This window comes from Dermacentor albipictus, chromosome 7 (assembly GCF_038994185.2).
Source record: "Dermacentor albipictus isolate Rhodes 1998 colony chromosome 7, USDA_Dalb.pri_finalv2, whole genome shotgun sequence".
Lineage (NCBI taxonomy): Eukaryota > Metazoa > Arthropoda > Arachnida > Ixodida > Ixodidae > Dermacentor > Dermacentor albipictus.
Window position 1 is genome coordinate 66,740,598 of NC_091827.1, and position 27,209 is coordinate 66,767,806.

The 27,209-nt window shown below is 47.0% G+C and overlaps 1 protein-coding gene across 10 annotated transcripts in view; it reads right to left on the minus strand.

Moving 5' to 3' along the window:
* LOC135921555 (uncharacterized) overlaps positions 1-27,209 on the minus strand; it is a 315,975-nt gene that overhangs the window by 109,598 nt on the left and 179,168 nt on the right. For 9 of the 10 annotated variants that reach the window (XM_070522325.1, XM_070522324.1, XM_070522319.1 and 6 more), the window contains 2 exons: positions 25,182-25,385; positions 24,491-24,556 (listed from right to left, as the gene is read on the minus strand). In XM_070522325.1, coding sequence (XP_070378426.1) covers positions 24,491-24,556; positions 25,182-25,385 — 270 coding nt within the window. The remainder of the gene's footprint in view (positions 1-24,490; positions 24,557-25,181; positions 25,386-27,209) is intronic. The other variant, XM_070522317.1, reaches the window with a different exon arrangement.

Consider the following 27,209-nt stretch of genomic DNA (forward strand, 5'->3'; position numbering starts at 1 on the left):
ATGGACTCTCAGCAAAGAAGAGTTTGTAATGTGATGTCACTTACGTGCCGAAAGGGATCAATATCGTTATAGTGCCATTGAACATGTTTTTAATATACGCGAAAAAATACGTGCTCTGCCGCCACTCCTAGTATAGTTAGTGCCAGAGCAATCGGTTGGCAGGCATCTTTTATTCCTGTCAGAACGGTGCAGCTTCCAGCTATTCAGAAAAAAATTTAATTTTGTTCGGCATAATAATGCGTGTTAAACGCGTACATATCCCGTTGACGCTATGAGTTTTCGCGGTTTGCTGACGTCGCGTGACAGACAGGCGAAATGGGCGCAACCCAAAAACGTTTGGCCATTGCCTAATAACAAGATCAGCCGGGACTGTGGAACTCGCAACCCCGATCAAAATCCTCAGTGTACACCTAAGTGCACGTTGTGTGGGGGACCCCACCACACAGCGGACAACGCTTGCACTGCCATATACAAAACGCCGTATGCTATACGAAGACGCCTCGGAGAACACCGAGCAGCACAGCAATCAGCCCTTCAATCAGATTTCCCGTCCCTGGAGACCAAGCACCGGTCCCGGCCCCGCTCCGTCTACAAACGGAGAGTGAGCCGTTCCAGATCAAGATCCACGTCGACTCCAGGAGCCAGACATACCTCAGAAATGGTGAGCTTTGCAGAGGCCCTGACGGGAGTCTCGCGAAAGGGTCATGTAAAATCCCCCCACTGCCTAAACCCAACACATACAACACATACATCAAACACCTTAAGAAAGAAAACGCAGGTATGCACGATTTAATACAAAAGCTTACTCAGGAGGTTCATAGCCTTTAACAACCCAAAACCCAACCCACACCCAAAACCCCAGAACCTGCTAGCAAAAGCCAACGCGAAATCTCAAGACCAGCCCACGAAAAGCGAGCCCTCCAAGAAGGAGCTCAGGGCCAAGTACGCTCCGAAGTCAAGGACATGCTCGTAACACTCGAAAGTATGGTAGAAACTTTACACAATTCTCTAATCGCCCTTATGCACAGAGTCACCGCCATGGAAGCTAATACTCAAACACTTTTCACACAAACCGCTTCCACCGCTCAAGCCGAAGCCATAGACACAACTGGAACCGTCGCCGCCACAATGCCACATGTGGCATCCCCTATCCTTCATCATGGCGCACACTAACACTGACATAACGTTCTGGCAGTGGAACTGCCGAGGCTACCTCTACAAACACTCCGATCCCCGTCAACACCTCCATACTACTTCACGTCAACCCGACGTAATTTTACTCCAGGAAACACACGACACTCCGGTCAACCTTCCCGGTTATCAACCTTTCACGCGAACAACGCTCCACACGGAGTCTCCACACTCGTCCGAAAAAGACTTTCCGCAATCGAACACGATCTCCACGACCGGCGCATCAAACACCTCTTTATTGAGCTCATGTCGAACAGAAAAAAAAGAAGAAATCTTTATCCTCAATATCTACAATACTCCATTTCAACGCCATAGCCGATTTTTAACCCTGTTCAAGAATGCCTTGAATATCGCAGGCAGCAGCCCCCTCATCATCGGAAGCTACTTCAATCTTCCGCACACAGGAGGCGGTTACAGACACAACTCTGCTGCAGGTTGTAACTTATGGCAAGACTCCCATGATCCCGCGCTTGCACTCATTACTGACCCAGCTTTCCCCTCTCGCCTCGGCACTTCCCCTGAACGACACATGACACCACACCTCACTTTCACCAAAAACGCAGACAACGGCCATTGGCGCAACACCCAACGCGACCTCGTGAGTGATCACTCTATCATCGAGATTACTCTCCCACACCTAACAACCGTTACGATAAGAACAACGGACTTCACTTGGACTTCACTTTACCGAGAGTCATGGTCATGCGATCTAGAGTCTGATACTAAATCGGCCACCCGCACATGGACAGCAGACTCGCCCACCTTATCGAGGCCAAAACATCCATCCTCTCTAGATGGAATGGACAACGGCTCAATAGAAGGCTCATACGCAAGGTCCCACTTCTCAACCAGGAAATCTAAGCACACTGCCATGTTCTAAGTCAACAGCATCGGACAAAGCTCTGTAACTCTATAGATGGGCATCTCCACCACCCCCGCTCGTGTAAAATCCTCAAACATTTGCTTGATAGCACCACCACCCGCTCATATCAACAAGATTGCCTCACCAAGGTTTTATTCACAGAAAGCACGACGCATGACCAGGACCATGTTAAGAATACCTTATGCCAAATGTACATCCCATCTCGGCCCACTCAACTTCACGGGCCATACACGGGGACCTCCAACCCTACCCTTGATGAAGATTTAAGCGTGGCTGAGATTCATGCTACCCTGCGCAAGCTGAACAGCCGTTCGACGCCAGGCCCACATCGTGTTACGAATAAAACACTAAGAAATCTAGATGACCCCTCGGTGAAACAAGCCTCCGAATACATCAACAGCTGTTGATGGCAAGAATCCATTCCTCCGACATAGAAAACATCCTAAGTAATTCTCATCCCCAAACCCGCTAAGCCATCTAGCCTCTTCAATCTCAGGCCCATCTCGCTAACTTCATGTGTAGGAAAGGTCATGGAGCACGCAGTCCTATCCCGTGTAAACACTCAACTCGAGGACACATCTGTTTACCCACACTCAATAATTGGCTTTGGATAGCATCTTTCCACCCAAGACGCTATGCTTCAACTACAGCATCAAATCCTAGATGGAAAATCCCGTCACACGAAGGCGATCTTGGGCCTCAACCTTGAGCGCGCCTTCGACAACATCAGGCACTCCACCATCCTCGAACGCATCTCCTTGCTCAACGTTGGATAATGCACTTACAACTACGCAAGAGACTTTCTATTCCATCAGAAGGCCTTAGTCATGGGCGGATAAATTCGGTCGGAGGAACTCTCCCTCGGCAGCAGGGGCACACCGCAAGGCTCTGCCATTTCTCCAATACAGTTTAATCTGGCAATGATCCGATTAGCACAAGAACTACCAGAACTCGACGGCATTGAACACACCATATATGCCGACGACACTACAATCAGAGCTGCAAATGGTAGTGACGGCCAAATATAACTGCCCTACAAGACGCCAATGACGTCGTAGAAAATTATCTTCAAGGAATGGGACTCCGCTGTTCTCCTGAAAAGCCGGAGCTTCTCCTATACTGCCCAACATTCCGTGGACGCCCCCCACGGGGCTCCACGTATAAGCGCCAATGCGAAGAAATCAAACCACCTGAGGGATGGCAGACCCATGCCTGTGGTCCCTAGCATCCACGCTCTTGGTATGACCATAGAAGCCAATGGATCCAACTCTACGGCTATCTCCAAGATCCTTCGACAGACCGCTAATACATCCAGATTGCTGAAAAGGGTGACCAACCGACGAGGGGGTATGAAGGAAGAAAGCCTCATCCGCCTTGTCCAATCTTTTATCATCCGTCACATTCCTTATGTTGCGCCCTTTCTGGACTGGTACAAAGCTGAAAAGACTAAACTGGACATCATCATCAAAGGAGCCTATAAGCAGGCCTTAGGACTAGCCATTCACACCAGCACGGGACTTCTACTACAATTAGGTATCCACAACACGCTGGACGAGTTAATCGAAGCGCAATGTCGATCCCAACTGGAGCGGCTTACCTTCACGGAAACAGGCCGCAACATTCTAATCGAGCTTGACATCAACTACCACCGCCAACATGGAGAAAAACACCCTATACCACGCGACATTCAACAATGGATGCACGCCAACCTTATTCCCCAAAACATGCACGCGTACCACAACAAAGAATGCACGAAGCTTATGCCAAGAGCGCGGGCGCCACCTTCGTCGACGCAGCTGAATAGCAAGACTGACGTCGCTTTGCGGCGGTTAACACAGCATCGCCTTTCTCCAAGATGCTGCCAGCATCGTTACCCAAAATGCCGAGACGGCCGAGGAAGTGGCCATCACCCTGGCCACTCTTGACCCAGCCTATCCCACCATACTGAGTGATTCTCGCACAGCAATCAGCAACTACATAAGGGGTCGTATTTCTCAACAAACACTGGGTAACTTACAACAAGCCCCGCATTCATCTGAAAATCAAATCACCCTCGCCTGGATCCGAGCACACGCCGGTGATGTCCACCCGAATCTTAGCAACCTCAACGAGGTTACACACTCCGTAGCCCGAGGACTCGTCAACCATGCCTGAGACGGTGCAGGCGCACCCGCAGGATGCGACCGCCTTACAAGATATGACGACCTTGTGAAGTCATATTATCTCGAAAGAAAAACCGTCCCCACCCCTCACCGCAAATTATACAGAGCACAGGCAACCACCTTTCGCCGGTTACAGACCAATACATAGCCCTCCCTCACGCGCTATCACATCATATACCCCGATATCTACCCAAGCCACACATGCAAGGTCTGTAAAATACAATCAGCAACCTTACCCCACATGCTATGGGAGTGCAAACATCAATACGCAGACATTAATCTCGTGACCGTCTCGTCGAGATGGCACGCCGCCCTGCGCATCTCCCATCTCGATGACCAAAGACTGGGCTACCCAGCAGGCTTACGAAGCGGCGAAGAGGCAAGACCTCGACGTCCCATCTTGGGACGCCTAAGCCCAGTCGACTAAACTGCTGGTTCTTATTAAAGTTTACTCTCTATCTCGTTTGGTTAACCATGCATAATCAGTGTACCCACATGATATCAGATGGGCGTTTTCGTGACGTCGCGAAGCAGACAGGCGAAGCGGGGCCGGTCCGAAAATTTTTTGAGCAATCATGGAAGGCTGATTGCAGAATGGCAATACAAAGGTTTGGAACAGTTCATGAAGGCATATATTAGGAACACAATACACTAGGGCGCCTGCCGACGGGAGTGCTTTTGGAGCCAAGGCAACACTGTTTCGCGCGCATGTTATCTTGAGCAAACACCATTCTCGGACTAGGCTTCTCAGTGGCACCTTGCAGTGTAATTTTAAGAAGGCTTTGCAGCCTTGAATGTAGAGAAAAGTTATGAAAGAATTTGGTGCAGCGAAATAGTCTTTTATTTAAGAACTCTCAAGGAGACTTTTATTTAAACAGCTTGAATCTTTTGTTTATATTATGATCTTTCGTACTTCTGAAAGGAAGGCTCCTATCTTGCTCGCTCAATCTTTTGTTTCTTTAATACGTTGTTTTCTCGCCTTATTTTTTCTTAGTGGCACCAGCTGCTGCCGCCAACCATGTCTTTTCTTTAAAAGCGACGCTTTTCCTTGCGCATATCGTCGGGTTCCGTGACCATGGATACGGCCTGGCTTTTTCCTTGAATAAAGAGGCCGATGATCTGTACGAAACACGCACACCTCGCGCTCCGCTGGGTTCCCTGCTGCACCGTCAGACTTCGACCATCCGCGGCTACAGGGTAACGAGGAAGTACATTTTCTTGCGCATAAGCCGCACTCAAATTTCACTACTTACGCGCGCGCATGCTGCCTCTGAAAGCACGATGCGTTCAAGGTGTCCGTCGTTATAGGTGTGTTCGGTCGCGCGACTGCCCCAGAAAGGCAGTGGTCCCGGGTTCGAGTCCCAGACCAGGACGAATTTTCCTTCAACTGCGAGGCTTTTATTTCGAGGAACCCGTATGGGTTTCCAATGTAGCAATTCCTACGATTGGGTGGATGTCTCGTTTTACGTTTATTAATGAAGCTAAACATGTATCGCTACCCGACAGGATCAAAAGCCTTCACTTGGTCGAGCAATAGGAAGCACTCTGAAATTAGTGTCCTAGAAGCGAAGGTAAAAGGATCCTTTGTCAATGCTAAATATGAAAAGCTTGCTCGCCTTAGCATGCTACACATTTGGCTCTTGTCGATTATGTCTAGAAGGACACTCCCTATTTTTCTGCATTATTTTTCTAGCATTGACGAGACGATCTTGTAACCAACCTTTACCGCTGTATCGGCCGCCAAGAGAATGGGTCTAAGGCCTAGCCGCCTGGCCTTGGGAAGAGGACAATGCGGCTATCGCGCAAGTGATCTGGCTGAGTGCCATCTACTGTGAACTTATCAATATTGGACGAAAAAGCTTCCTTGACAGTATCCAAAAAGCGCACGCTATGCGATCTGGGCCAGGCGCAGAAGAGGTATTCATATCTTTATTCACTACATCCCGTTCTTCGAGCGTCAATGGCTCGCATAGCTGCTGTAGGATGTTATCTGATACGTGGGCAAGTTTCGGTAAAATTCCCTCACTCCTTCCTAGTAATCATTCCTGGCCCAACCACCTTCTTCGGCAGTGAACACCTGGCTAAAGACAGCGCTTAGGTCTCACGATAAGTCACAGTGAGTGCCATAAGGAAGCGTGACATATGAGATTCGAGCAGAGCCGTTCGCCTCCCGACCCGTTCGTATGTATAGGAGCATGGAACAGATGTATTCAGACAGAGGTATTCCCTGTGAGGAAGCGTTATTGTTAGCTCTGGAAGGCCGTATGAGCAAGGTTTTGTACCTAGCTTTCAACAACTCCAAGTAAACTTGCCTTGCAAACGTGAGCGTGTCTGCGTTGCGGACAATTTGTATCTATTTGCTATTTCATTTATTTCGTGGTTGCATGATTCACGTTTTTCTATCGCGTCGAGTTCCAGTGAGTAACGGGTGTCACGAAGCCTTGAAATCATCCCAGCAGAAGCAGCACTCCAAGTCACGTTCGTACAAGGATTCTAATGAAGCGCCCACATCGCTTTGATGCTTTCAGAATTTGTGAGAAGACTGAAATCCATTCGCCATAAATCGCTTCTCGATGCAGTTTCGCCGCGACCAAGGCGTCCCGACAAAGTACGATGGTTGGCGCTCTTTGGCCACTCCAATCATCATCCTCTAAGTGCGATGGTTGGAGAAGCGGGCGGTACCGGAGTCTCGGTATGGGATTCGCCACTTTCAATGTTGCAACTTATTTCTGCGGGAAAAAGGAATTTATCCAGTCTATTTGCTGGCCAGCATCTTTCCAAAGTTGGCCTCAGTACGTCGTCGTTCAGCTGTATCCCCACATCGGAAACACGGAATCGCTGAGCGAGGCGACTTAACGCCCGTGTTCCTCGAAGGGAGCGTCCGGGTCTGCGAGTGTCTTGGCATTCATTTAAGGAAGAGTCTGACTGTGAACGCCAGGTAAGTCCCCAACATACAGGTGACTAGTAATCAAAAAAATTCTGTGGAATTGGCCTGACATAAGGGTGCATACTGATCCGGAACAGCTGCCACAGCGTGGCTGCTCTGATGAGGAAGAAGACGACGTGTCCCCCGCTTGATTTAGCGTCGCCATCTGTGCCATTAATTGAAGAATCATCATCATCATCTTAATCATCATCATCAACATCATTATCATCACCTTTGCCACCGTGGGTCTACCCGTAAATGTATGTACTAGCTACACGTAACATTAATTTGGTGAAAGCGGACGTTCCCTGTTCCCGTAAAAGACCGCCGCAGTGGTCGCAACGGCGACAGTGTAATTTCGGCTCCTGCTGGCGGCACTTCATCTAGGCAAGCGTCTTTACCTGCAGCGCCCACCTACGTCACCATTTCTCCCCCTCGGGATCTTGGTGTTTTCACCAGAGTCGGCAGTCCTGAAGTTGACGACTGGCTCCGCTTATACGAGCGTCTCAGCACCAGTCACAGGTGGAATCGGACTAATATGCTTGCCAACGTTCTCTTCTACCTCGACGGAGCTCCACTGGTATAGTTCCAGACTCACGAAGGGGAGATCTCGAGCTGGGATCTCTTCAAAGAGAAGCTCCGCGAACTTTTTTGCAATCCGTTCGGTTGCCAAGTCAATGCCACGAAAGCCCTTGCCACATTTGTACAGACGTCGACCTAGTCCTACGTGTCGTACATTCTCGACGTCTTGGCCCTTTGCGCCAAGACTGACCGAAAAATGTCTGAAGACGACAAGGTTAATCGCGTCCGCAAAGGCATTGCTGACCACGCCTTCAATTTTCTGGTGCTTACGAACGTCACCAGCATCGACACGATCCTCAAGGAGTGCCGGCGTCTCGAGCATTCTAAAAGGCGCCGGGTATCCCAGCACATCACGCGACTTCCCAACACAGCTGCTACGTCATCTTGTAACGACCTCTTCCACCTGCCGTCGTGATTTGACAACTTGACCCGCATCATTCGTCGTGAGGTCGAAGCAGCACAACCAGCGGCCCCTTCATTCCCGTCACGTGACCATTCTCCGGTGACAATCTCCTTGATCCAGGCCGTCGTCTGTCCAGAGTTGTCCAACGTCAGCCTGCAATCAGTTCGTTCCGTACGCTCGGAACCTCTTTTGTACGCAGGTCCCCACCTCGCTCTTCTTACTCCTCTTATGGACAGCGCAAGCCCTCCGAATGGCGAACCGTGGACGACAAGCCGATCTGTTTTAACTGCCGACGCATTGGACATGTAGCTCGCCTCTGCCACAGCCGCTGGACTTCTCCGACACGCCGCTCTCCTGATTATACCACCCTCGTCACTCCAGCGAGTCCTTTTCCTTCGCTCCTTCTATGCCCACTCTATCATCGTAGCCTGCGACACCTTTGACACGAACCCACCCCCGCCGTTAATTTCGTTCGCCCCCGTCACACCGTGCTCCTACTCCGACCTACTCGCCCCATCCCCGACCGGAAAACTAGACAGTGCAGCTTCTGGAGGTGAAGCTGCATTGACGACATTGGAACGAAATCCTCGCTTCCCCTTACTCATGGAGAATCTTTTGGACGTCCTCGTCGACAATGTTCCTGTGTGCGCGTTGATTGACACCGGGGCGCATGTGTCCATTATGAGTGCTGCTCTTCGCCGTCGGCTCAAGAAAGTTCTGACGCCTGCCTCGAACCGAGTTGTACAAGTCGCCGACGCAGGCACTGTCGCTATTGTTGGCATGCGCTCTGCCCGACTCCCCATTGCTGAGAGACACACGGTCGTCCTCTTCGCCGTCATCGAGCATTGCCCTCACGAACTCATTCTCGGTCTGGATTTCCTTGCCGATCATTCTGCAGCCCTCGTTGACTGTTTGGCCGGCTCACTTTGCCTTGACTTGCATCTTCTTGCCGACCCTGTGGACCCACCTTAAAGCCATTTGAGCTGCATGGATTTTATTCGTCTACCGCCTCACTCTGCGACACACGTCGACTTATTGTCCTCCCCAGGTGTACCTGACAGCAATTACGTGGTCGCACCAATTCCGGCCGTTATACTTACACATGGTGTTACCGTGCCGCACACTGTGCTGACAATTTCTGGAAAACGCGCCTGCCTTCCCCCTGTCAATTTCGCTCTAACCGCGCCAGCTCTGCCTCAGGGGATCTCATTGGCTATAATTAGCGCTTTGCAGGATGATGAGGTCGAGCCATTCACAGTGGAAGACCGTTACAGCTCAGCCCATACCGTGACATCATCGCACGATACTGACGTCGACATTGAAAAGATGGCTTCCTCTGACCTTGCACCTGCTCAAGCTGAAGCCCTTTGCCACGTTCTTGATGGCTATCGCGAAATTTTTGACTTTGACAATCGACCCTTCGGTCAAACGTCCGTCGTTACCCATCGCCTAAATACTGGCGTTGCGAACCGTATTCGCCAACGTGCATATCGTGTTTCTGCGTCAGAACGAGCTGTTATTCAGCAGGAAGTAAAAAAAATGCTTGAAAAGGACATTATCAAGCCTTCCTATGGTCCCTGGGCTTCTCCCCTCGTACTTCTCAAAAAGAAGGATGGAACGTGGCACTTTTGTGTAGATTATCGCCCCCTGAATAAAATCACAAAATGGACGTGTACCCTTTTCCAAGTATTGATGACGCTCTAGACTGCCTGTAAGGTGCGACCTATTTTTCATCTATCGACTTACCGTCCGGCTACTGGCAGATATCCGTCGACGACGTGGACCGAGAGAAGACTGCATTTGTTACCCTGATGGTATTTTTCAGTTCGAGGTGATGCCTTTTGGTGTCTTCGAACGAATTATGGACTCTTTGCTTCAGGGGTTCAAGTGGTCCACCTGTTTGTGCTATCGGGACACGTCATCATTTATGCGCCCACATTCGGCACGCATCTAGACCATCTTTCAGCGATTCGTGACGTGTTCCACCATGCCCCTCTCCAGTTGAACTCGTCAGAATGTCACTTCACTCGCCGCCAAATCACCGTCCTTGGACACCTCGTGGATGGCAGAGGCGTGCAACCTGATCCGGACAAAACTCGCGCCATTACCAAATTTCCTGTTCCAAAGTCTGCCAAGGACGTTCGTAGTTTCGTAGGGCTGTGCTCTTATTTCCGACGCTTTGTGAAGGATTTTGCGACCATCGCACGTCCCCTTACCGACCTCTTGAAGAAAAGGCGCCCCTTTTTCTTGGAGTCCTGACCATGCCGCATCTTTTTCGCGCTCACTACTCTCCTTACCACGCCTCCAATTCTGGCCCACTTTGACCCGTCTGCCTCGACGGAAGTTCGAACTGATGCCAGTGGTCACGGCTTAAGAGCAGTGTTAGTACAATGCCAGCGTGGACATGATCGCGTTATAGCCTATGCCAGCCGACTTGTATCAGCCGCCGAGCGCAATTATTCAATCACAGAGCGCGTGTGCCTCGCTCTTGTGTGGGCAGTTGCGAAGTTTCGTCCATACTTGTACGGAAGCCCATTTTGTGTGATCATTGATCACCACGCTCTCTGCTGGCTATCCTCTCTGCAGGACCCCACGGGACGACTCGCTCGCATGACTTTACGCCTGCAAGAACATACCTTCTCCGTGGTATATAAGATGGGACGCTTGCACCAGGACGCCGATTGTTTGTCCCACTTCCCCGGCGACGAACCGGCTGATGCGGACGCCATCGCTTGAACTTTATCTGTCTCCCAGTTGCTTCACACCGGCAACGAGCAACGCCGTGATCCTTCACTACGAGCCCTCATCGACCGCCTGGAGTCAACGCCTGGCGACGCCTCTCTCCGGATGTTTTTTCTCAAGGAAGGGACATTATATCACCCAAACATCGATCCACACGCCCTGGACCTTCTACTCGTAATTCCATCGCGCCTGCGTTCGACTGTCCTCCAACAACTTCACGACGCTCCCTTGGCTGGACACTTGGGCGTCTCGCGCACATACGACCGTGTACGCCGTCCATTCTTTTGGCCGGGACTCGCCCGCTGCATGCGGCGCTACGTTGCCGCTTGTGAGCCCTTTCAGCGCCGGAAGAAGCCTTCCATACTTCCAGCTGAATGTCTCCAAGCGATCGACATTCCGTCCGAGCCCTTTTTCCATGTTTGTCTAGATCTTCTTTGACCATTTCCTATCTCGGGCTCCGAAAATAAGTGATCGCCGTCGCTAGTGATTATGCTACGCGGTACGCGATCACCAGAGCCTTCCCGACAAGTTGTGGTACTGATGTTTTTGACCTTCTTCTCTACGACATCATTTTAGTGCACAGTGCTCCGCGCCAGTTGCTCACTGACCGTGGCCACAGCTTTCTCTCGGCAGTCGTCGAAGACATGTTCAGCACGTCCAAGTTCAGCACGTCCTACCACCCACAGACCAACGCCCTCACGGTGTGCCTCAGCCGGACCATCACCGACATGCTTTCGAAGTACGTTGCGACCAACCACCACGACTGGGATCTTCACTTACCGTATGTGACGTTCGCGTAGAATTCATCGCGTCAGGTCACCGCCTACTATTCACCATTCTATCTCCTATATGGCCGAGAACCCACGTTAACCTTCGACACTTTGCTGTCCTCGGTAACAGGTTCAGCCACTGAATACGCCCGCGACGCGATAGCACACGCCGACCACGCACGTCAGCTCGCCTGCACCCGTTTCGAGGCCTCACAGGAGCATCAGAGACGCATCTGTCTTGCCACCATCACCATGTGCACTTTTCTCCTGGTTCTCTTATTCTTCTCTGGTCACCCATTCGACATGTGGGTCTATGAAAAGCTGTTGTCGCGCTACACTGACCCATACCGTGTGGTGCGACAAGTGACCGATGTCACGTATGAAATAATCCCCGCCGACCTCTCAGCGTCATCGTCAGCTGCAAGTGACATCATTCACGTGGCGAGACTGAAACCATACCGCACACCTTTCACCTCGGATGTGTAGAATGATCACCGGGACGGTGCTTCTACCACCGGGGGTGATGATACGGAACAGCCGCCACAGCATGGCTACACTGAGGAGGAAGAAGACGACATGTGCCCGTTTGATTTAGTGTCGCCATTTTTGCCACCGTTGGTCTAGGTGAAAATATAGTTTAAATAGACTTGTACATCAGCTACACGTAACAATATATCGCTAATGCTCTGACCCATCTCGTGCTTAGCCAAAATGGACTGGTAACGTGCGGCCGTCCATTACAGATGTAGAATGTCCTCTTTTTCTAAAGTGAGGGTTTAAGGACACCACTCCCACGCCGAAAGACATGATTTGTAAAGGGGAAGAAGTCAGCGACGGCAAAACCGGCCGTAATGTTCGATTTTTCAAGCCATGCCCATAAATTATACTCTTGCAAAAAAAGAAAACACGTCGATTCCTCGCACTCGCGCGAAGCGGGGCACCTCTCTGTTTTTCGAAGGCCCGGAACCCTTGAACATGCAGAGAGCGGAAATACCGCATCGTCATGATGCAAGCAAAAAGCGTATCCATGCTACACACCATGCTAAAGGGTTCCGCAGTGATGTGCTCAACATTTGCTTAAATTTTCGTTTACTCTCTTTCTACGAACCGCTCGTGCTTGTTTCTGTTATAAATATCTTTATCCTATCTTGTTTATACGTGTGCGTTGCTTCTACCGTAGGAAGCAGATAGTCGACTTTACTTACTGAGTGCTTTAAGTACAATTCCGTTGTCCACGGCACAATGGTATCCGCTGGCATATGCAAGTCTCGTCTCTCGCACGGCGTCTGCTGGGGCTGCGGGCGATGACCTCGAATAACCGGAGCGTATGGCCTGTCAGTGGAATCGTTGGTTGAGCCGACGACTTCGTGAACTGTGAAGCCTGCTGTCTGGCTGCTTCCATGTTCGGAATTAGACGTGCCACTTGAGTTTGTCTCGGTTGCGCTGGCCTCGATAGTGCTCTTCTCAGGAAAGGGGACTGTCAGAAACTCTTCGTCTTCTGAGCCGTCTGAAGCTTCCGTCTCTAGCTGTTCTAGATTGGCATATGTCCACCTATTGAAGTAATGCATCTCCATGCAGTTGGAAGCCAACGCGGGCTCAGCGCTGTTCAGGATCAAGCTGCTACCAAAATCGTTTAACGATAGCCGCTTCGTGCGAAACCCGTCGTGCAGGACGCGCAGGCCCAGCGACGAGCTCATCAAGCACGGACCATGTGCCGTCCGCGTGGGCTCCAATTGGATGGCCACGAACAACGGCATTCCCGGATACCCCATAACTGGCACGCCGCGCTGGATGCTTAGGAAGTGTGGAGAAGCTGCGGTCGAGTTAAGCGCGCACTACAAAGCCCTCGGTAATGGCACTTTTTGGCAGAACGCCATATACTCCACACGGTTGATCCTTCACGCCGCTGAAAGCGACACTGCTACTATACGGTTGGAGAAAGATGGTCTGACAGCGTGCATGCGACACTGTACTCAAGTATGTATGCACTTCGAAATAAGGCAACTAATCTAGAAGAAACACAAGCTCGGTAGCTGCATTAGAGGTGTAGTGCCCCGCCATGGCCAACAATTAGTTTGTCCAGATCAAATACACAGCAAGCTTAAACAAAATGCGCGATAGGCGTGTTAATTCAAACCTGGTATCCATGCGCCCGAAAGCTAGCTCACACTGACACGATTCGTTCACGCGGATTCGCGCTTCGCACGAACGTTCACCAAGCGACGACTTCATGGTAGGTGGCGATTTCAACGCCAAGCATCCGCAGTGGGGCTATGATTATCACACGACCCGTGTAACGGCACTCATAGATGCCATGCAGACAACTGACTTAGCGTTCGCAAATGACACCGCCTACCCATGCCGGGCTACGCTGCGTAGCGCATAACGTAACACGACCCCGGACCTGACGTTGTCCACACCAGCCTCGGCGAACGACTGACGATGCAATCCGGACTCCTGGGGCAGCGACCACTAGCCACTGTAAATTACCTTGAACATGGGAAGAAAACATGCGGCGGGAGATATTGCGCGAACGATAAGACGGTATACCTACAGACAGGAATCAGCGAAGCAACTCAAGACTGCATCCCTACGAAAGGGGGCGTCGCGCATCTTCCGCGTGGCCACTCCTGAGACGGAGGTAAAAGCTGATCCTCCGGTGACAGAAACGCGCATGTTAAATCTTTGGGATGCACGCAAGCAAGCACATTAGACCTACGTAGAAAATGAACGACGACGTCACGACCGTGTGCGTGCTCGACGTCGCACTGCTATGGCCAGAAGATACGACAAGTGCATGTATCGGGAATGTTGGAGCAAGCATTGATCTTCATTCTACGAACGAACTGGCCTCCATAAGGCGTGGTACAGCTTCCAGGCTACAACAAGTCGGCGTAAAACACGTAGTACTATTGAAACGTCTTTCTCCAAGGTTGCCAGTCAGTCAGCCAGCTCCATGATAATGCTGAGATGACGTGTTCTTTTTCCAACCGTCGAGGCACCCGAAAGCCGACAGTTATTGGAAAATGCCGGCAGTGACCGACGAGGGCCTCCATGCCCCATTCTCACTTTCGAGCTCGAACAGACACTGTCTTCCATCAACGCGTGTAGCGCTTCAGGCAACGACGCCCAGACGTGGACGGCTCTGCGGAATATTCAAAAATATAGAAAGAAGCAACTTCTCGGTGAAATTAACGCACTGTGCATCAGTGGCTAAATTCAAGCTCGATGGAAGCATTAGATAGCTACACCGATACAGAAACGAAACAGCCAGATATACTATTGATCATGCGGCCCGTGTCGCTCATAGTTACTGCGTGCGAGCTGGATAAGCCAATGGCCCTGAGACTCATATCGCAATTTCTAAAAGCAGAAGGTCAATTCTACCAAGCACAGATGGTGTTTCGACTAAACTTTGGCACTCATGACGGCATCTTCCTTGCTCAGAAAGGTGTGCTGTATCGCAAGACGGTCCATCGAGGAAACCACCACTGGAGCATCCTTCTGGAGGTGGAGCACCCAAAAGACTTTGACATTGTGACGCACGAGGACCTGATCGAGGCATCACAGAAGCTGGGAAAGACAGGCCGCCCCCACAACTTTGTGGGCTCCATCCTTCAAGATCGCCGTTTTTCCGCACGGGTAGACGGAGACGTTGGGAAGGTGTACCCAAACATGGGGGGAGTCCCATAAGGCTCTACGCTGTTGTCCCCTGATCTTTAATTATGATAGGTCTGGCTGAGCGATTAGAGGCCATTTCCGAACCTGGCTTCGCAATTTACGTGGATGAGTCACAGTGTGGACTTCGTCGCGGCCAAGTAACCATCAGCAAGAAAGTGGAACTTGGAACATTACGCAGGTGGAACTTGGCGTAATTGTCCACTGCCTACACGCAATCTGGTATAGGACGATCCCAGAAAATACCAGGTACTTGGGGATCCGAGACTTAGCGCAGGGCGAAGAAGCTCACCCCACGAGGCGCACCATTGCAGCCAGCGGAGAACCCAGAGCGCATACACGGGATGCCTATTGACCACACAGGCACAGTGTATGCGTGGGTCGCCCTCCTTCATCGGACCTGGCAGAAGACTATATGCACCTCATAAAACCGATCTGCTGCCGCACGAGTGGTGCAAGTACCGACGTATGCTCAAAACACGTTAGTGCTTCTCTGTGCAACCTGGGATTCATCGAAGGCAGCCCAGGAGGAACGCCCAATGACCAACCCTTGTAAGAATTTATCGATTTTAGTAAGATTTCCAATCAGTGCAACAATATTTTTATCACAGCCCTTGCTTCAGCAGTTTCGGCCCCATATTCGCGGAAATATCTATATATATTTATTTTCTAAAACTTTCAAAATTCGGTAAATGGACGGCTTTCTTAAACCTAATGCATCTGATATGTTACTAACAGCCATTTAGCGGTCACTGAACACAAGAAAACACATGCACGCCATCAACATGTTTTCATATTCGCACGGGACTATTTCGCAACTGCTCGTCAATGTCTGTTTCGACATCAAATTAAAGAAAGCATCAGTTTCTCCCCAAAGGCCAAGCATCGATTGTGATAGCATACTAGCGTAGAGCTGTACACGTAAGGATACTAGATTTATCGGCAGTATAAACTTGTAAATATAGTATGCCTAACTACATTAAAATGCATGGTTTCACACGCCCACACGCAATTATGAACACATATCACTCGATAACCGCGGAAACTCGCTGTCAAACTCTGGAGTGAGGAAGCGCGGCCGCAGCAGCGATCGAGTTCACATTCGTGGCACGTCTAACGCCAACGTGAACTAAGTCGTGCAAACATATTGCACGGCGGACTGTCCCCGTCGCAGATGGCTTGCAAGGTACAGCGCTCCTGGTGGATGAGCGCGGCTGCCCGTGCCGTCCGGGCAGTCGCGGAGAGTAGCGCGCGACGGAAGACAGTGCGCTTCCTCCCCAGTCTCCTAGCTTGCGGCCGAGACATTGAGCCGCTATATACGGCTCACCCTCGCAAGCTTTCACTCACTCATACAGCACACGGCGCTCGGCGATGATTTTATTGCATTTCGATTTGATACGGAACCTCATGGTGATGCCAACGGAAGAAATGACCTTTGAGGGTTCGTATAATTGCAATGGCAATAAAAGTGACTGCGCGAAGTGCGCGCATAAAATTCTGCCTTGTAATGTATAACAGTCAGGCCGGTACAAGAAATTAACCGGGTTTTTCAAGCGGAGCGGCTACCGCATAGGCACACTTCCCATGTCACAGGTGAATCACCAAGTGAATCTTTTGGGCAGACCTCGTGCCAATACTGAAATGCTGAAATAGTTTACGAAGGCGTACATTTGGAAAGTAATATCCCACTGGAAGCATATTTGCACTGCAGCGGCTACATCATATATACACTTCCCATGTCATTGGCGAGTCACTCAGTTAAAATTTAGGGCAGACTTCATACCAATGCTGAAAGGCTGAAATTGTTCCCGAAGGCGTATATTTGGAAAGTAATATCCCGCTGGAAGAATATTTGCATTGCTGCAGCCATACCATATGTACACTTCCCATGTCATTGCTGAGTCACTGAGCGAATTTTTGGGGCAGACCTCGTGCCAATGCTAAAGGAGTTTACGAATGCATAAATTTGGAAGGTAACATATGGCTGGATGTTATAATACACCTACTTAGGACAGGTAGTGACCGCGGACTCGGATCATGAGACTGAAATAATCAAAAGAATAAGAATTGGCTGGGGTGCGTTTGGCAGGCATTATCAAATCATGAACAGCAGGTTGCCATTATCCCTCAAGAGAAAAGTGCATAACAGCTGTGTCTTACCAGTATTCGCGCACGGGGCAGAAGCCTGGAGGCTTACAAAAAGGATTCTACTTAAAATGAGGACGATGAAATGAGCTACGGAATATAGAATGATGGGTGTAACGTTAAGGCATAAGAAAAGAACAGATTGGGTGAGGGAAGAAACGCGATATAATGACATCTTAGTTGAAATTAAGAAAAAGAAATGGGCATGGGCAGGACTTGTAATGAGGAGGGAAGATAACCGATGGTCATTAAGGGTTACGGACTCCATTCCAAGGGAAGGGAAGGGAAGCGTAGCAGTGGGCGGCATAAAGTTAGGTGGGCGGATGAAATTAAGAAGTTTGCAGGAACAACATGGCCAGAATTAGTACATAACCGGGGTATTTGGAGAAGTATGGGAGAGGCCTTTGCCCTGCAGCGGGCGTAACCCGGCTGTTGTTGTTTTTGATGATGATGATCTGGCTGGAAGACTATTTGCACTGCAGCGGATACACCATACGCACACTTTCCATATCATATCGCTGAGTCACTGAGTGCATTTTTGGGGCAGACTTCGCGCCAATGCTGAAAGAGCTTACGAAGGCATAAATTTGGAAGGTAAAATCTCACTGGAAGCCTATTTATACTGCAGCGGCTACACCATAGGTACACTTGCCATGTCATAATGCTGAGTCACTGAGCCAATTTTTGGGGCAGACCTCGTACCAGTGCTGAAAGACTTGCGATGGCATATACTTTGACGGCAATATCCCTCTGATGTTAACATTTGGCACGGCTATTGAATTTTTATTCGCGTGCTTGTTATCTGAAGCAAACCCCGTTCTAGGACTGCTGTTCTCAGTACCATTTCTAATTGTAAGTTTAAGAATACCCAGCAGCCTTAACAGTGCAGAGACTTTATGGTAAGAATTTGGCGCAGCAAAATAATCTCTTATCGATGAACTCCGAACGACACTTCCATTTAAACAGCGTGAATTTCTTGTTTATATTACCGCCTTTCGTACTTATGACAGGGAGACTCCCATTATAATTGCTTGCTCGCTTATTCGTTTGTTTCTTTAGTACCTTGTTTTCTTGCCTTGTTTTCTGTTGGCAGCACCAGCCACTGCCACCAGCCGCACCTCTCTTTAATTCAGGGTTTGGATACGGGCTAGATGGTATTCCATTGTAAACATCACTGACAGCGCGTCTTCGTCGTTATTTTGGTCCTGTGTCTATATGCACGCACTGTAAGTGATAATTTCTTAAAAGCAGAGCTTTTTGTTGCGAATATCGGCGGGCTTCCTGACCGTGGATGCAGGCTGGCTTTTTCATTGATGAACAAAGAAGCAAACCGATCTATGCGGAGCATGCACGCCACGCGCTTCGCTGGTTTCCCTGCAGCACCAGCAGCCGTCGACCATCCGCGGCTCAGGATAATGAGGAAGTAAACGCTTCTTGCGAATAGAATGTATTCGAATGTCGCTATGTACGCTCGTGCATACTGCCTCCGAAGCCACGATGGGTTCAAAGCGTCCAAAATTTAAGGTGTGTTCGCCCGCGCATGTGCGCGCGCGTTTGAATGTGTGTATGTCTGTTTGTGTGTACGCGCGATCACTGAGACAAAGCTTCGCTTTATACGTTTTCCCACTTGTTGGATCTGCTGCTATTCATTTTGCGCTTTCATATCGCCACTTTTTCTGTTGACTCCTTTTGTGAACTTCTGAAACAGGCCTCACTCGTGGGAGGGCGTCACATAAGGATGCATATTATATTATGCAGATAAAAATGCACTTAACCTTCTGGCGCTAAAATAAATGCGCGAGGAGGGTCGTGAAACGTTTTTCTAAAATATTTATATTTCCACAATTCCGAACCCTTAAGAACGCCTATATGAATCGTATAAAACCGGTTCGAACCATTATACTTTTTCTTCGCAGATGAACCTCAGCCAAATCTTGAAATATGCGGAAGCCTCAACACGAAGCTCAATCGAACCCGAAAACTTTCCAACCGGATACCCTGCCGCTCCCCGTTACTACGGGAAATAACGACAGTTGAGCAAAAAGCGATACAGACCTCTATTTGCTTAGGTCGTTTTTGGAACCTCCTTTGTGAATAACTTTAACTTTTGTTTTCTTCTTTTGCAGCTGCAACACAGCTGCGTTTAAAAACAGATTATACATGTGAGTTAGCGCAAGGCTAAATTATTTATTTATTTTTTATTTACTTATTTATTTACTTACTTCTTTACGTATTTATTGTCTACTGCAGATCAATATGGTCCAAGCAGGACGGTCAATACCATATACAACATATCTATATTACGAAAAAAAACATACGCACACACAAAAGAAAGAACGAGAAAAAAGAAACATGATAATCTGAAGAAAGAACACAAAATATGACCGTCTAATCACACAGGGCGTCATAAGGTTCTGTTAATCTATTCCAGTCGGCACAGAATGCGGAAAAAAGAGAAAACCTGTAAATGTTAGCTTTTGCAAACTAAGGGGCTGGAAAGTTCGTTAGGTGTTGTCGCGTAGGTCTTGTAGACAATCGGAAAAGAAACTGTCTGATCAATAGCTATTTTACGCTAACAAGTAGACTATAAAAAATTAAAACAAGATTTTGTTTTCTTCTCGATTCTAGTAGTTCAATGTTGTTAGCTTTCCTTAGTTCAGAAGGAGAATCAGTGCACTTAAATTTAGAATAGACAAACCTGACAGCTTCACGCCCTGACTCCTTTGTAACTTTAAACTTTAAGTTTAGTGTAAGGATCCCAAACAATAGGACAATATTCAAGCTTAGGTGGCATGAGTGTGAAATAGCCAAAAAGTTTCACCTTAGGAGGAGAATTTCAAAGTTTACGTTTTCAGTAAGAAACTTCCGTAAAGCTGACGCGCGAATGTTATCAATGTGCAGATTCTATGACATATCATTAGTGGTTGTCGCTCCTAGGTATTTGTAACAGGTAACCTGTTTCAAACGAAGAGATGTTAGGTTGTCAGTATATTTAGGAGAAATTTCCTTAAGCGTTATACAAAGATAAACAGTTTCATCGGTGATAAACAGTTTTATCGGTAATAACAGTCATAGGTTACATTACCAGGATTAAAATTGAGCTCAACCGGCTCATGTACACCTGTGATTTCGCGAAATAAAACAACATCATCCGCAAATAACCCAATTAGAGTTCCAGCAGTAATTACAGAGACAATATCATTTATGTACGAAAGAAACAGCAAGGGTCCGAGAACGCTTCCTTCGGGTATACCAGATGTTACAGGAATATTGCAGGAATCTCAACCATCAACTGAAACAAGCTACGTTCGGCTATGCACAGAATCGGAAACCCAAAAGACCAAAATGTCGGGAAGGTTAATATTTATGAGTTCATTGAGCATTTTTTCATGAATAACTCTATCAAATGCTTTGCTGAAATCAAAGGTTATTGTTGTCCATTATTATCTATGCATGCTTCAAATGGATGAATTACCATGACCATTAGTGTCACAGTAGAAACATTTCTTCTAAATCCGTGTTGAAATCTCGATACGATGTACTTTTCCTCAAGAAATTGAATTATGCGTTTTGCAACAACATGTTGCAATAATTTACAACAAGAACATGTTAAGGATAATGGGCGACAATTTTCTAAAAACTAACGGTCACCTTTTTATAGATGGGCGTAACTAGAGCTGTCTTCGATTCAGAAGGTAGCCTCGAAGTTAATAGGGAACATCGAAACACAATCCCAAGAAATTTATTTATTTATTTATTTATTTACTTACAATACTGTTAGCCCTTGTGAGCTGTTACAGGGGTGCCTGAAAAAGAATTTTTAACGAACACGTATTGGCAGTTCCGCAATAAACAAACGATGCATTCAGCAAACACATAATGACAGTTTACGCTCAAAGGATTCAGTTGTGTGCGTTTCAATAAATAGATCTGCGTCAAGTTTGTTCCAATCGGCTATAGTTTTCACAAGAAAGGAAAATTTGAAGGCATCAACGCGCGGCACATAGGGCATTACAGCATGAGGGTGACCTGTACGTGGGGACACTCGTCCAGGGGGACGCAAGTATAGTCTGGAGTCCAAATTGAATGCATTGTTATAAAATTGGTACATAGATTTCAACCTGACTATTTTTCTGCGCGTTGTGAGTTCGGGCAAACCGGCATGAGATAATAACGCAGCTACAGACTGCGTCCTTTGAGTGGCATTAAAGATAAACAGTGCGGCTAGTCTTTGAATTCATTCCAGTTTATTTATCAAGCCCGCTTCGTGCGGATCCCAAACTAAGCGTGCGTATTCCACTGTGGACCGTACAACTGTTTTGAACGCCTTGAGCATTACCTCGGGTGTAGCATCTTTCAACTTTCGCCTTAAAAGACCGAGTTTGCGTTGAGCAGAACTACAAATGTTTTCAATGTATTCGTTCCAGTTGATATTGTGCGTGATTGTGACCCCGAGACACTTAACCTTACCAACATGTTCAAGTGGGCTATTATTAATTCTGTAAGCAAAACGCAACTGGGTTTTCTTGTTAGAATAAAAATTAAATTATGGAGTTTTACATGCCAAAACCACTTTCTGGTTATGAGGCACGCCGTAGTGGAGGACTCCGGAAATTTTGACCACCTGGGGTTCTTTAACGTGCACCTAAATCTAAGTACACGGGTGTTTTCGCATTTCGCCCCCATCGAAATGCGGCCGCCGTGGCCGGGATTCGATCCCGCGACCTCGTGCTCAGCAGCCCAACACCATAGCCACTGAGCAACCACGGCGGGTATCTTGTTAGATACAGTCATGGATGCTGTTTTATCGCAATTAATTTTCATGTGCAACGTCACACACCAGTCATAAATTCTTTGCAAACATTCGTTGAACACTTGATCTTGGACATTCTTAACGCGAAGGTAAGTAAGGCAATCATCCCCAAATAGACGCAGTTCAATGTTAGGATGCAGGTAATTAGCAATGTCATTTACATATAATAGAAACAAAATTGGTCCTAAAACAAGACCATGTGGCACACCAGATAAAACATGTAATGAGGATGATCTTTCGCCTGCTATTTCAACATATTGCTTTCTATCTGTAAGGTACGCATGAATTCATTTCAAAATTTGTGTATTAACTCCAAGTTTATACAATTTCTCAGTAAGTTTTGTGTGGCACACCCGGTCAAAAGCCTGCGAAAAATCAATTGCTATAACATCAATTTGTTTCGTGTTGTTAACTGCGACGCCGAAAGCATGAGACTCTTCAAAAAGCTGCGTCACTGTTGACAGACGTTGGCGAAAGCAATGCCACTTGCTTTAGAAAAGTTTTATTTTATAAATATTCAAGCAGACGTTTCGATAAAATGTGTTGTAACATTTTACACGCGGAGCACGTAATTGAAATTGGCCGGTAGCTCTCCAGCAATAACTTATTTCGCGCTTTAAATATAGGTAAGATGCTTCCAAGGAGCCAATCTTCCTGCACACCTCCAATACGAAATGACATTGCAATAATTCTGCACAAGAATGTGATATCTATTCAATATACAACCTTAAAAATTCATTGGGCATTTCATTGGGGCCACAAGATATTTTGGTATCCAGTTTTAACAATGCTAGAATGCCTTCTCGCGAAAGGACAGTATCATTTGTATCTTCACACGGCAACAAACCATCGCTCACATTTATGAAGTGCCTATTACTGCCAGGTGTAAATACAGAGTTTAACATACTGTTAAAAGAAAGTGCGATCAACGCTGGTATAGTGCAGACATTTCCGTGTGCCTTAATTTCATTATTGTTGCACATAAAACCAGATAAGTAATTCCAGAACTTTTGAGGCGAGTTTTGCAAGTAATCCACCAGTGTTTAAAAAAACGCCGCCTTCGCATCTTTTAATTCTTTTCTATTTTGCATACTGACTGGTTATTTCTGCACATCGCCTTGGAATCCTTCTACGTGCACGATTCAGTCGCCGCTTCAAATGCATAACATATCTAGTTACCCATGGACTCGGTTTTCTTATGCACTTGATATTTTGGGGCACATATTTTTCTAAACATGCGAGAACAACTTATACAAAGTATCTCCAAACCCTATTTGTGTCATTATGAACCGGCATATTATTAAGCGCACGTTCTAAGTAGTCGGTAACCGACGTGCAGTTAGCCCTATCAAAATTATACACATATACAGAGGGATTTTCTTTTCTAATTGCGTGTTACCTATACTTAAAATTGCTACTGCTATTTTATGATCTGATATGCCATCCTCAATGTCCACCATGTAGTTAAATGTTCTCTTAGTCAGAAATAACAAATCCAACGTAGATTGGTTTTTCGCCTGTGTCTTGGTCGGCTTATGAACTACCTGAACAAAGTTATGCTTAAGCATAATCTCGAACATTATGTCAGCGCTGGGCTTTTCCAATGGCCCCATAATTCTCACATCCCAATCGACACCTGGGAAATTAAAGTTCCCTGTTAGAAAAATTCTACTTGTGGCATTCCTTATGGTATTTAGATGTTGGTCAAGCACGTACAAAAATTCAACAGGGTTTCCGGGGGCTCTGTAGATAACTCCAATCATAAAAATGGTATTGCCAAAAAATAGTTTGCACCACACACTTTCATTCCCGTTTATGGATGACACAGTTCCATATCCGAGTGGTTTCTTCACTAGAAGCGCCACGCCACCGCCTCGTATTGCTCTATCATTGCGGATAACATTGTATAGTGTTTGGAAAATACCTCGTAGTCCTTCACGTGAATGTGCAACCACGTTTCCGTTATGGCAATAAGCTCTGCGTCGTGAAGCAACGACAAGTATTCAAGCTGTTCTACCTTATTCACTATGCTCCGCGCAATAATGTTCTGTAACCTTATTTCCGGCTGCCTTTCGCGTCAGTCAACTTTTTTGTTGGCAGGTGGTCGTTCATTGCGGTCTAACGCGCACATTCTGCTCAAAGTCTCATGTGCAAGCAATGCTATTGATAAAAAGTTTATTGTGAACAATACTGACCTTTGCGCCATCGCGTTTATCAGTCTGAGCCGATTTCCAAACTAGTCTTCTTTTTGCGACTGTTTCCTGCGAATAGTCGTCAGAAACACTAATTTTCGTTCCTTTGAGTTTTTTTGCAGTTCTTAAAGTTACTACCTTTTCATTGTAATCTTACAATCTTAGGATAACAGTTCTATCGCGTGATGGTTTCTTTTGGTCAAGCCTATGTATTTATTCAACTGATCAAATTGTGACGCCAACTTTGTCGGAAAAAATACTTTTTACAACTTGCTGCTCGATGTGTCCACGCGTTTCGGTTTCAATTTCGAGAACGCCAAATATAATAACATTATTCCGTCGTGCCCGGTCTTCAAAATCAGTTAGTCGCTGCATGCCGTTGATGCTGGACTGTTCGCTTAATGCCTTCAACCGTTCTTTCTAGAATTTCCACCCGAGCATATTGACTCGTAATGTTACCTAGGCTCTCTTCCAGATTGGCGAGCCTGTTGTACATTTGAATTTGCTGATCCAAAATTTGTTGGAGGATTTCTTGCCCAGTCGGGCCAGGGTTTCTATCCGCCTCCCCGGAAAGCAAGACCTCTAGATCTAACCACCACATGCTCAAAACTTCAAAACGCTTCACATGGAGTGGCAGCACCAACACACATGAGCAATCTGACCGTAGTGTTGATACATGAGAGTAATAACTCACCAGTAAGACAAGCCATGCGTGGTTATGCACCATCGCCATTGCCGTGCTGCAGCCCCCACTTAAGGTTGCCGAGTGCAGCGTTGGCTTTATGTGCCATCTGTCTGTTGCTGATGTCACTACTGCTTGACGATGCAATTGGCTCATCCAGGTGACGTCCACCGTTGCTGAACTGGGCTCCGCACTGCTGACGATCAGCGGCAGAATCTGTAAGACAAGCCATGCAAGGTTATGCGCCATTGCCGCTGCCCTGCTGCCGCCCCCATTTTAGCAATAGTTTCGCCATAACGATGAAGAAAAATATTGGGGAAACGATCAGGACCACAAGTTGATGTTGTTTTCAGATTTAACAGCATTGTGGCTGCACCGTGTTACGTAATAAAATGAATCTGGGATGCTAAAAATGCCCCGTGACGCACATTCACGCGCGTACTAGCTTTCGAAAACAGTCCAGTAAAATAAGTATTACAATACTCAGCGATAACCTGTTGATCTAACAAAGTTACCATGGACCTAAACCTGGGTCACGTGCGTGTCTGCATTGCTCAAATAATTCAAAATTATTCTCGGCTCGCTTTTCATAAAGGTAGGTAAAATTTTCGGGAAAAAGGAAGTGCTCAGACTAGTGCACTGCATGGGTGTGAGGATTTTTGATATCATTATTGAAAACAGGATTGGGAGTAGACCATCTAGCCTGTTTTCGTTCCAACTTTAAATGAATAAATTGTCGCGTTATCCAGGGTGTACGTTTGTGCACTTTATTCGCTTGTTTGGCACAAGCCTATTCAAACAATAATTGCACATATCAGTAAATATTTGCCGTAGAAACGATACGTTATCATGCTTCTCAGCAAAATCACTATGGCCATTATCCATCTGCCCAATCACAGCGTCATCAGCTCTTTTGTAATCTCTAAAAAAAGCGTATGCAACTAGTTTTATCTATAACATATTTCTTATTTTGTTCTAATATTTCAATTTGTGTTATATGTAAAATAGGTAATGTGTTTCGTTTTAGAACCGAATGGGTCCTTACTATTGCTCACTTTCTTTTGTTTCAAAATTGACAGCATTTCGGCATTTCTACATGATGGAAGAAATACGCTACTAAGGGGGTTCCTTATACCATAACGTGCGCCTGACTCATGCGCGCAAGTCACCAACGCTACGAAATAGCCATTAAATTTGTCCGCTAGTTCAACGCCACTAAAAGTACTGCCTCCGAGATACGCTCTGTCAGGGAAAGAAGAGTAAGAGCACCCCAATAGTGAGCTTAACTTATTCCAGAGAATCTTTTGTTCGGTGACACCACAAAACATGCTCCTGTGATAACTGTCCCTAGCTCATAACAATGTAGCACTTAAACTATTACGAAAAGACTTGAACTTTATGAAATCTTCTGAATCTCGACTTTGTAAGAATGCTTCGTATACCTTATTTTTCTCAGTAAACATTCTTGTGAGCTGTTTGATAATCTAAGGTTTGCAACCTTCCTTTGGTTTTTGCATAATTTTGCATGAAAAGGCCATTTCTGTATAACGAAACAAATTCCTGTAGCAAGGAGTTAAAAGCCTACTCTGTTGACACATTATAGTAAACGGAGTGCCAGCTATGTCTCCTTATGGCATTTCTAAAAATTTTTCAATATTGTTGTGTTAATAAATTGTGTTACATGTTTTCCTTGTTTAGCAGCAGCGTTGACAGTACTGAGGCGTGTAAGGTAGACTGGAAGGTGACCACTTAGTAACGCATTCATAACACCACCAGATATCACGCTGGTTCATCTACTAGTAGTAACTAAATATATTAGTGTTGTCGCCGTCGTGTTATACGGAGTGGTAACGTTACTACACTCTAAAGACAAAATGATTCAAGAAAAATAAGCAGCCTTCTTGTTCGGCTCGAATTTTCTGTCCTATAGACTTGGGATAACCTCCGATAAACACAACATAGTTACATTCATTAGCATATTGAAGCAACATCTTCATGAAATCAAAAACCTCTTCAATACAGCCCACAGGCGGACTGTGA